This window comes from Pecten maximus, chromosome 16 (genome assembly GCF_902652985.1).
Source record: "Pecten maximus chromosome 16, xPecMax1.1, whole genome shotgun sequence".
Lineage (NCBI taxonomy): Eukaryota > Metazoa > Mollusca > Bivalvia > Pectinida > Pectinidae > Pecten > Pecten maximus.
In genome coordinates, this window is record NC_047030.1 from 8,913,933 (window position 1) to 8,926,566 (window position 12,634).

At 35.2% G+C, this 12,634-nt stretch overlaps 1 protein-coding gene across 2 annotated transcripts in view; it reads right to left on the reverse strand.

Moving 5' to 3' along the window:
- Positions 1-4,402: 4,402 nt before the first annotated feature.
- Positions 4,403-12,634, reverse strand: part of LOC117345122 (5-hydroxytryptamine receptor 1-like) — a 49,875-nt gene continuing 41,643 nt past the window's right edge. For both annotated transcript variants that reach the window (XM_033908083.1, XM_033908081.1), the window contains exon 2: positions 4,403-9,441. In XM_033908083.1, coding sequence (XP_033763974.1) covers positions 8,178-9,389 — 1,212 coding nt within the window. In that variant the 5' untranslated portion in view covers positions 9,390-9,441 and the 3' untranslated portion in view covers positions 4,403-8,177. The remainder of the gene's footprint in view (positions 9,442-12,634) is intronic.

The window sequence follows — 12,634 nt, forward strand, 5'->3', positions numbered from 1 at the left end:
AATAACCCCATTGAAATAGCTCAAAGTCTCACTAATGATCTAATTAATATCAAACAATGGGCTAATAAATGGGATATTAAATTTAATCCTGCTAAGACAGAATCAGTTATATTTTCTAGAAAAAATAATAAAGATCACCCTGCTGTAAATTTTTATGATGAACCAGTTACTGAAAATAAATTACATACACACCTTGGTCTAACACTCAGTGATGATGCCAAGTGGAACCAACACATTTCTAATATATATGATAAAGCTTCAAAAAGAATAAACATTTTAAGATTATTAAAAACTAAAATTGATAGGAAGTCTCTAGCAACCATATATACATCCTACATTAGGCCAATTATTGAATATGCCGATGTTGTTTGGGATAACTGTTCACAAATACAAAAAAATCTCTTAGAATCAATTCAATTAGATGCTGCTAGATTAATTACTGGTTTACGCAAAGGTACTTCACATGAAAAACTATATACAGAATTAGGGTGGGAATCATTGAGTTGCAGAAGGCAAAAACACAAACTTATCTTAATGTTCAAAATATTAAATAATGTAACCCCAGATTACTTAAGAGAAATTATTGAACCATATATTCATGATGAAACCTTAGTTAGATATCCACTCCGTACAGTTCGATTATTTGACCCCCCTTTATGTCGTACAGTAACTTATTTTGAAAGTTTTTTCCCATCTGTGTTAAATGAAATGAATAGACTCGTTCCTGAAATCAGTAATATTCACTCCACTAATCAATTTAAAAAACTTTTAAATAACAATCACCATATTATATCCACTACAACTGATGTATTTAAATATTCTGGCCGGCGTGATATAAACATTATTCTATGCCAATTAAGAAACAACGTAAGTAATCTAAATTACGACCGTTTTAATGATCATCTAATTGAATCTCCAATGTGTCAATGCAATCAATCTGTTGAAACTATATCACATTATTTCTTTGAATGTAATTTATATCAAAATCCTCGTCTAGTACTTATACAACATTTAAATCATCCACATCATAATCATTTATGTACCAATGTCATTGTCAATGGATGTACTCTTTGTAATAATATTCAAAATTTTAGCATCTTGACACATGTCTCAAATTTCATCCTGCAATCAAAGAGATTTTGAAATCATGTCTGATGTATAATGATCTAATATTTTTAATATTTCTTTTTAACCCCTGGTGACTCCAATTAAACAGCAATATAATTAAATAATTAAATAGACATCTAAATACATGTTTAGAATATGTAATATGAAATTGAGTGAACAATGTCTATTTATTCTTGATTACCAAATATACTTGATTAATGTAATAATGAACTCTGGGCAGTCTATTAACAATTTATCTTCTGTTAATCTGTTTTATCTATAACCTTATTTGTTTGTGCTTATATGTAAGTGAGGTAATTCCTATAAAGGTCTTTTTGAAACAATCATTTTATTTTCAAGAGTTGGTGTAACTATACTAACTTAATATGTTTCTATGGGATGAAATTGAATTTTGATCCTCTTCAGTGGATGGCTTGTGTGTTAAACATATGGACTTTATGGCCTGTATATGTTGGGGGAATAAACTCAATATCATCATATAGATACACCTACTTTACAAAATACACTATGTTTGAACATTCATTTAGTAAATAATAAAGCAATTAGCTAAACTAAATATCCTAAGGGTTACTATTTAATGTTAAAATTAATAAATCCTTGTAATTATTAAGGAATTACCTCCCCTGATACCCTCACCAACCTTCCATATATGTATATAGGTCTGTGTTTGTTTACCATCTGTTAATTATAAGGAAAGGACTAAGATAGGCTATGCCTGATGTCCAATCCTATTGACTTAACATCATGTCAATAAAATATGTTGAAATTGAAAAATTGAAAACACAACGGAAGATTGAATGATACCCACAAAACCAAAAGAAAATTGAATGAAACCCACAAAACACAACGAAAGATTGAACGACACCCACAAAACCAAAAGAAAATTAAATGACACCTACACAGCACAACGAAAATTTTTTGACAACCACACGGCACAAAGAAAGGATGATATTTTAGAACGTAATGGCTAAAGATTGATATGCCATTCAAAACATAACGAAGGACTGAATAATGCAGTTAAAACATAGTGAATGATGTTCACAATATTGAACTATGATGGCTATTCAACTACATACATTGTTACATTCCTATTTATATTTCGGATTTCTTTCCCAATCTTGAACTGTTTATGTTGCATGCGGAATAAACATTACAAACTATGCCCAGCAGGAGGAGCAAAGGACATTAGTTTTATCGATTGGGCTATATTGAAAGATCGTGAACGTTCTGTGAAATTGTACAAATCTTATGAAAACCGTATTAGTATCTCTGTTTTTATCGGTAAAAGCTATCATTGATAATAACAATCTTGCTCTTAGTGATTCTTAGAATTTGATTTTCCCGGAGTGTGCGAGTTAAAGACACCCAATTCTGCTGTGCATGTTTCTATCAACATGAAACCTAACAGACGTGATGCTGTTAAATGGCTAGGCTGTCACCAGCAACGTTTCCAGAAGGAACAGCATGGTTTTTTCTAGGGTAATAAGGACATATTTAAAGAGTAATTATAAAGGCTTACTCTGGTGTGTCCTGCATAACTGAATGACTAACGCGATCGTGACCTGATGCCTTCCCCTGTGGCACAACAGAGTTAATCATCTGTCCGTGGGCAAGACAAACTATCAACCAGGATCGACCAAAATAACTTTTTTCAAGGATTCTGTGTGTGCTTTTTGTTGTAACAAGATTGACATCTTTGTATAAGCTAGAAATCATAAAGATTTATCTACACGCATGCACCTTGGGACATTTTGTTTTGTTTTATTTTGTAGGGGTTTAACGACCTCGCAACAGCTAGGGTGATTGAGGGTTGGTGTATTTACAAAAATAGATACACAAATAATAAAAGGGTCTTTATTTAGATTTAGATATTGACATTTCTATTGGTCTATTCCAATCACCTTCTAGGTTTCAACATATTACTGGTAGATCACTATCGAGTCCTAAAACCTACTTGGCTATACTGTGTGTAATGCTAATTGTATAAAAAGGTGTTGATGTCCCGTGTTTTGTGCATCATTTGATATTGAAATGTGGTAGACACTGCTGTCGACTTAAGTCCCCGAGGTTAACTGTAACCTGTATTATACTGGGTGGTAGACACTGCTGTGGACTTTAGTCCCCCAGGTTTACTGTAACTTGTATGTTACCAGGTGGTAGACACTGCTGTCGACTTTAGTCCCCGAGGTTTACTGTAACTTGTATGTTACCAGGTGGTAGACACTGCTGTCGACTTAAGTCCCCGAGGTTTACTGTAACCTGTATGTTACCAGGGTGGCAGACATTGTGGACTTTAGTCCCCGAGGTTTACTGTAACCTGTATGTTACCAGGTGGTAGACACTGTGGACTTTAGTCCCCGAGGTTTACTGTAACCTGTATGTTACCAGGTGGTAGACACTGTGGACTTTAGTCCCCGATGTTTACTGTAACCTGTATGGTACCAGGTGGTAGTCACTGTTGTCGACTTTAGTCCCCGAGGTTTACTGTAACTTGTATGTTACCAGGTGGTAGACACTGCTGTCGACTTAAGTCCCCGAGGTTTACTGTAACCTGTATGTTACCAGGTGGCAGACATTGTGGACTTTAGTCCCCGAGGTTTACTGTAACCTGTATATAACCAGGTGGTAGGCACTGATTTCGACTTTAGTCCCCGAGGTTTACTGTAACCTGTATGTTGCCAGGTGGTAGACACTGCTGGTGGACGTAAGTTCCCGAGGTTTACCCTAACCTGTATATCATGTTTTAAATCATTTGAATAATTGCACTTTCTTTTGTAATCAAATATAAAAAAGGATGAACTTTTTTTAATAATGGGTTTACTTCATCTCCCCATTCTAATTTTGACAGTTATGTCGACCTATTTTAGTCACCTCCTATGTATCAATACTTCAGGTCCTTAGCATCACTGACGAGTCCTTACAGGACAAAAAAACTACTTGATACCATTGAATTAACCTTTTGCTTTATTGTATATAAATCTAAAGTAATGAAAGTGCTGATATCTTGCATGTAAACTTAATTTATTTTACAACAATTGAAAAAAAACCACATTAACTTATATTAATCTGTCTTGTTGTAGGAGGACGGATACTCAGAGAAAACCCATGTGATTGGGCAGGTGACCCGACCACATATGTCCATGTCCGATCGGAGAATCGAACCCCGGCCGCCTAGATGAAAGTGCGTTGCCAATATGTCACCCGAAAATACAAAATCTAATTGTAAAAAAGAAAATGAAACAAAACAAAATCAATCATAACGAAAAAACGGATATTAATTTTTGGCATTTTATTATATTTTTGTCAGTTTATCATTGTTTCTTGGATAACAACATAACGACGGATACTCACGATACACTAGGGATTAGTGTGTATATATGGACGCCAGTACAACCAAATGAAAGACTAGAACAATTTATTATGATCACAACATGGCATAGACGTCGCTCTACTGGAACAACACCATTAAACATCTCCTACACTTTGTCATGGTCGCAGTATGAAACAAATATTGCCTTTTAAAACGTTTATATGTGATAATATAAATTCAAAACAGGCATCATCTGATCTCATTATCAATAAAGCATCACTTTGCTAGATAAGCCTGGGTGACCTCTCAACAAATACATTCCATATACTCACACACATACATATACACACTCATAATCTTCCTCACACACCATTCTCATACACAGTAATCTAAATGCGTCTATGAACTTTTTCTTAGTTTGTGAATTGAATATTTATTAACATTTATCTAACCTTGAGAGTTATGATGCAGATGAAATTACTCAATAAAACAAAGAAACATTTAAAGTTCTCATAGAAACCTTTCAAACTGTTATACCTGATGTTTGGTTTACCTTTATCATCTATTATAGCATATCTCTATTTCAATTCCGAGATGGTCACACTTTTAAGATTTCTGAAATAATGATTCGTCTGAAATAGATTTTTTTTTAAATAATTGCGTGAAGCTTGATAAAATATGTCATGCTGTTTGTAATGACATTTTGTATAATGAAAATGAAATATTTGTTCCCATACTACAATTGTCTGTTACTCGCGTGATATATATTAGCGATAGGCTATATATTCCTCGTGTTCACTGTGTATAGCACGTTAACCATATCCTCTAGTTATATAAGAACAACTGTACTCTCAGATCTCAATTATTTGTTGGCGGTTCAATGGCGGAGAAGTTATCAAAATACGGATAATTTGGCTGCCCGATTTATACACGTATACCGCCTGCGGGAACTGTGATAAAGTAATTGTGGTTTTGTGTCATGAACATATTCAATTATCATTATAAGAACTGAAATTGAATTTAAGCTTAAAATAATCTAGGTTTATTTTTGTTTTTCGCAAACTCAAGACATTTGGCGTCAACTATTAGAAACGGGCCTGTTGCGAAAACCCAATTAATGAGTTAAATTACTTTATTTCGGAGTCCTATAAGTTATCACGTGATGTAATAACGATTTAACTGTCTACAACTATGAGGTCACAGCATTTCGCTTTCAACGGTTAATATGAATTTTGCTTCCGTTGAATCACGGAATAAGTGATAACCCAAACGCTAGTTTTCTAAAAGAACATTGACAGTTCGACTTTTCGTTACAGCAATATCACCAGTTTGACTTGCATGACTTACTGCGGCATATATCATTACTGAATATTAGCACGGGATAAGCTTTTAAATTTCAGTATATCGGAAAACCCTTTCTTTTCCAGTGTATTGTGTAACAATGTTTCTCGCAGTATACCTTTGTGACGTCAGAAGTCTAAACTGAAGCGATGCATATGCCATGAAAAATACAAGAATGGATATTTTCTTTACATACAGCTTTGCTTACTGTAGACGTACATATTTTCGCGGTGGAAGCACTGCACTAAATGATTATAGCGCTAATTACCTTATCTACAAATTCTATATTAAAAAATGTTGGTACGTCCTTTCATCATCACTCCTATCTGTTAGTTAGTTATTAATTAGTGCGCTTGCAGTATATACACTATAACGGAATATGACTTCTCAGAAGGTCCATAATGTCGGAAAAGCAAAGTGAATAATTGAACTCGGACAACGGTCCAGATTATACTATTACCTTGTGACCACTGCTAGCCTTTTCAGACCTTATTTTAACGATATTTTAAACTGATGTTTTCATTAGAGAAGATTAAACCTCCATGCTAGTAAATGTTGTGTATTGATTCACGGAATTAACATCATACTTTACATAAAAGTGCTTTCGAGAGAAAGTAATGTCCTCTTTTGTTAAAATGTTTAATGTTCTGTCCACGGGCGATTTAACCAATTTGTTACCAGCTGTGTGGGTATACTATAGACAAAGTTTACTGGGCCATACCATTGTAAAAATAGCTGTAGTACCTTTAATATTGAGTGGCAGACAGCAAAACTGCCGAGTCAGCGGAACTAATTTATTTAATCGCATATTAGTAGATTTACCCTTATTTATATCTTTTTGAATTAAACTATTATATTGCTTGCTGCATATCTTGTTATTATCTTTTGCCTTTGGTGGTCATTCGTAAAATGATATACGAAATGACTCGTGACCAGCTCCATTTTGTAAAGGTTTAGTGTATATTCTTTAATTTGTAATTCAATTACAAAGATAATGCTTTTTTTTTTTTTTTTTTTTTTAAGATTATCTATGTGTATTTCCAACAAACAAACACAGTTGAAAATGAATTTGCATTCACAAACCATGCAGGTTTGATATCCAAGGCGTAGTCTTATCCGATAGTATGCGGCACGTACATGTTAAAACACACATTTCAACGCCACATTCCCCCCTTCTAATTGCTAGATCAATAATATCACTGATGCTGGTATTACAGCAAATTGCCATTAACTTCATGTTACAAAAATAGTCTTAGTGTGTCGGTCGCCCAGCGGTTACGTAGCCTACGCATTTAGTAACTATATAAACCCTATATTAACCTTAGTGGGACGACGTCTATTTCTGTCCTCGTGTTAAAGGATTTTTGTACACAGATAATTTGATTTGTGATCTTGTAAAGCAATCTGCAGCTATTGCTATTGTCTGGGACTCTCGCTTTCGCTTCGTATAAGTCGGGTATTTATGGGCGTTATTTAAACCCATATCGACATAGGGAGGGTCTATCAGATAAATAGTTATCAGATAATGATGTTCACATTAGATGATTGAGGTCGAATGGTTGTGGGATATTATGTCATTACTTCAACTAACTAGTGGATCAAAAACAGTGAAAGCTAAACACGGTACTAATTTGTCAATATACCAATAGTTGTCTAAATCATTCAAAATAGAACAATAACTTTAAAAGCCTGCTAACATAGTAAACATTATTTAAGGGCTGCGATCTGTTGTTTTGGGGCTAATTGATGATATATATTAATCTTAATTGTCTCCTGAATATCTTGTTCGCTGAATTATCTCTTATTCCTAAAATCACTTTTATCACTTTTTATTAATTTCTATTCTGATATTGTTTAACCAGAGGGACATTTGTTTTCATCTGTCTTGGAATTTTTATGAAAAGGATTTTTGTGTTTAAAATGATTGGATAGTTACAGAATAATAAAGCGCAATTTACAAACTCCTGTCACATTAACAAAACAACCCACACTCTCGCGCCACTCGCTCATGCTAAGAATATAGCTTTTCTTTTATGTTACCACACCGTCTTACCACACTGTGTTACCACACTTTGGTACCACACTGTCTTACCACACTGTTACGTTATGTAATATAACCTTCGTCACTCCCATCTCACATTATCATTATAAATATCACAGAATGAACTAGAGTATGATTATATGATCCTTGACCAAATTGGCCTCTTAACACATGAACATGTATATGTATAAATAACAAACCAGTAATTACGAATATAGAGCGACAATTTTGACATCCATAAGCAAAATATGTAATTTAACAGCGAAAACATGAAAAAATATTATTATTTACTGCTTTTGAATACTATCTTGATGAAGTGAAATTAAACATACAAATGTAACGTGTATGCACTGCTTCTTATATTACAGCTTTGCGTTGTTGACATTTTGGAGAAGGAATGCACCTATATACTTTATCTTTTCTGAGGGACTTTATCTTCTTTACATACGGACAACACTTCGTAAACATAGATTTGTACACTTTCCGAAAGTCTCTCATAAACAACGGATAAATGATGGGATTAATTAAACTGTTGCAATACCCTAACCACACGAATGCCGTAAATAACTTAACGGGAATCACATGTAAATATGCGTCAATGCTATTGGCAATTAAGAATGGCGTCCATGTCACCACGAAGGCGCCTACTATGATGCCCAGAGTCACTGTGGCTTTCCTTGTGAAGGGTTCACGGATGTGTTTGGCAGCCACATGTTGTCCGAGAAGCACATTTCCCGCGGCGATCAGGCTACCAACAAGAAAAGCCTGTCGTTTAGCCTCATTGGACACCCTCCAGTACAGAGTGAGGGCTACAATGATGGGTAGCAGTATAGTCACTGATCCCGCTATAACCGCGTACGGGAAACTCACTATAAATATACACTGGGGTTGGTCACTAAATATCGTCAAGTTTTCTAGCGTTGGCAGATTTGGATTATGTAGTCCGTTCTCCACGGGGACAAATGAAGAAAGTATGGCTATCCCCCACACTACCAAAAGCATAAGGATAGCCCGCCGGTTTGTCATCAGTGACCGGTACCTAAGTGGTGTCATAATGGCGATATAGCGGTCAATGCTTATCAAACAAACATTCAATATGGAGGCACTGGTCAACATGACATCAAATGACACCCATATCGAGCAAAACTCTCTGGCTAATATCCACTCGTCGAAAATTTCATTAAGGGCCGCGGGTATCATGACTATTGTTCCGACGAAAAGATCTGTCAGACTCAGCGATACAATGAACATATTAGATACCGTCCGTAACTTCCGGTTCGAAAATACGGCTATAAGTACAATAACATTTCCAGCCACTGTGAGAATAATTAGAAAGAATAGAATAATTCCAACGAAAACGCTTTCAATTGTGTAAGCATAACCGATAAACTCCGGATAAACATCTATCACGATTCCAGGTTTAGAAACATCCATAACACCCGCTGTGGACTGATTGATAAGGGAGCAGTTCCGACACCGGACTGTTTCCATGGTGACTAGGGATAGAGGAATCGCCGTGTACAGCTCTAGAGATGGCGCTCTTTCCGATGAATTAATTGTCCTTTCCATGTTGGAACTGTGTAAGTGTTCTGTTCATTAGTTGATGATTATGGGAGATGATCTGTAATGTAAAAAAGAAAAGAATAGAAAATTAGTAACAGTACAAGGTATTTGTCTTGTTTTACTGAGTCAATCTATATTTGTCTATGTCAATGTATCGAGGCACTGTAACAGCTGAAAATATAACGGACAGGTCTTACATTTTTTTTTTGTACATGAGAAATGGTTACAGACAACGGGTTTTGCACGCCTACCAGCAATAAAAGTATCGGTACACTTGATAATCAGCAGTAAGGGCAAAGGAATACAAAACAACCAATCTTGAAGACAGTCTGGAAAATGAATAGGCAGTTAAATACAATATTGAGCTTGCTTTACGCCATTATTTACCATACCATTATGGGGTTAGAAGTATCAGGCTAAATTTGGTCGTTTTGCCTTGTACGTGGATGTGCAAATGGTTAATATATAGTCATTATGGAAAAAATCTAATCACTGCATATATCTATTACAGTTTGGTCACCTCTTGCAGCATAGGCTATTTTAACAATGTATATAAATACAATAATTTAGTCGATGTCGGACGCAAAGCCTACCAGATCCCTGTACATGTTTACGACGGTTCAGTCGATACCTGATACAAGGACTCCACTGCATATATAACAACCATTTTGCGGAGTCAATCACTGAATTCAGTGCCCAAGCATGGTCGGCGAGGATTCAAGGATTTTTTCTATAGATGGAATCTATCCGGTCATTTGAACTGGATTTGATTCCAATGTCAGTGCACTTTTCAAAAGATTACATCATCTTCCCTGTTTTTCCAGGTTATTTTCCTGTTATTTTGTCTGACAAATAGATTTTTGCCCCAACACGATGTAAACAACAGACGTCTGAAGTCTTACAGCTCCGTATTCTAATACTACATCATTTCCAGTCTGTTAACGATGAACACATTTCAGACAAGGGAATATAGACAAGTCGTTATAAAGATATTTCAAAATTGTATTCTATTATCACTTTTGTGCTTTTCAGTTGCTTCTGCGCAAAAATGAGTTTTTAATGATACACAAGAAACGACTAAAAGTAAGAGATGATGGGTTTACCCTTTGTGCTGTATTTTGCTCTTGGCATAATCTACTCGTTAAAGCCGAAATGGCATACAACGCGACCATGGCAAGGAAACGGGCAAGTGCGAGCTGCTTGAGAACTTAACTAGGTCATACTCTATCTGTTTTCCCGATTTTCTATTTTCAGACCGAATCAAAGAACGATGTTTATATGAGATAGATTACCGGTAAGTGGAATTTAAGCTTGTTTCTGCTTGGCTGGTTTTATAGGAATGCCAATTAGATGATCGGTATGAGATATTTTCGATTTTGCCCTATAGGTATAAATATGTAACGAGAAAAACAATTTTAGGTTTTATTAGGAAGCAATATAGCAAATTATACCATTTACTCATATTATGTTCCTTGTGCTAAAGGAATATTCTAAAATGTTTGTTTTTTTGTTTAAAAAATATGTTGATAAACATCGAACCATAGTATTAGGTCATTTTTGGAACGTTATTGCAAAACGATTTTATTGGATAATTCGGATATATTATCACAAACAGTGGTTATTATTTTCACTGCGCCATTTAACGATCGAACGATCGAGCAGAATGCATAATTAAAGAAAGTGTTTCACCTAATGGCGGTATGGGGTTGGGTCGCAGGTGTTCTGTGCAAATGTCGCTCCAGATATCTAAGATGGATTAATATTGAAAAAAAGATACTAAATTATTTTGTTGTTGTTGTTTGAATGTAAGTGATCATAACGATTAACCATTAAATGAAAACATTGTTTCTACCACAATACCCTGTGTTATTCAACTCTCAGACCATCAGTTAATCATTACAGCTGTTGATTAACAATCTGTTTATACCACACGTGGTATAAACTCTGTACGCATTTCGATTGGCTAACACGGTGAACTTTGACCCAAGCTGCAATTGTTATTGACGTCATCAATAATCTAATGACGTCACATCATCGGGTCCCGGACGTCACCGGTACACTTTATTTGCATACGCGAAATTATACTTGGCCACGTTTCCCTTTGATTCAAGCCGATATTATTGTGGTAGAAACAGGTCACACGACTCGAAATTGTTGGATATGGAATTTATTTCACACTCGTAAGTTTTTTTTTAAAGTTGCAAAAAACACTCGCTAAAGCTCGTGTCTTTTGTAACTTTTAAAAAATAACTTACTCGTGTGAAATAAATTCCATATCCAACAACCACTCGTTGTGTAACCTCTATTTGTTAACACAGCATTAAAAATAAAGGGGTCAAAATATAGTCATTTGTAGTAGCATTAGTATATCACCAAGAAGGAGGAGGATGCTTTAGATTTGTGATATCCAGAACGGAAAGTAAGAGTTAGAATCGGTTAAACAAAATGCTAAAATATACAAGGGTTTGTTCAGTTAACGAATAGTTGCATCAATTTGGTAATTTTTCTGATACTGGTGTTCATCATAACATAAACGTGACATGCATGAATGCGGTAAACTTGGGAAAAAATGTCCACCAGCAGTGTCTATAACTCTGAAAAGTGTGCATGTCCGAATTTCTGTAAATCAAGGTTACATAAAATGTGCATGCCAAAGTCAGAGTTTATGTAAATCATGTGTAACAGGAAAGAGAGTAGTGTGTTCTACTGAGGATCGAACCAGCGACCCTGGGCTTACTGGTCCGCCGCTCTACCGACTCAGCTAAAGGGAAATCTCCCCTCAAGCGAAGCTAGAAGTCGACCTTATAACTATGTACAATTAAAATCTGCCACACATGGTCAGCTCTTGCATCTTTCATATAAGATGGTATTGTTTGAAGCAATCACGGTGCATTATATACTTAACGCAACTCACAAGATCATTAGAAATAGAATGAACTCATTAATAGCATTTTGTAAAGTTTTATTTTTAAGTGTGGCTGTACATTTTTGTTGGTGTGTATGTAATACATTGTATGTTGTTAATGATTTGTATAAAAATGAGCAAATATATACACGTGTAAATTAGGTGTTGAACGAAACACACTACATTAGATATTGAAAGCTTCTGAACAGATATTTAAACTTCCAATAGTATGTTGATATGATACATTCCCTTTGATGTCGACGAAATGTGTCGAACGAATGATTTGAAGGTATTTAAAACGATAAGATATACCATATACCGTTAATGGTTTTCCTCTCTACCTCAT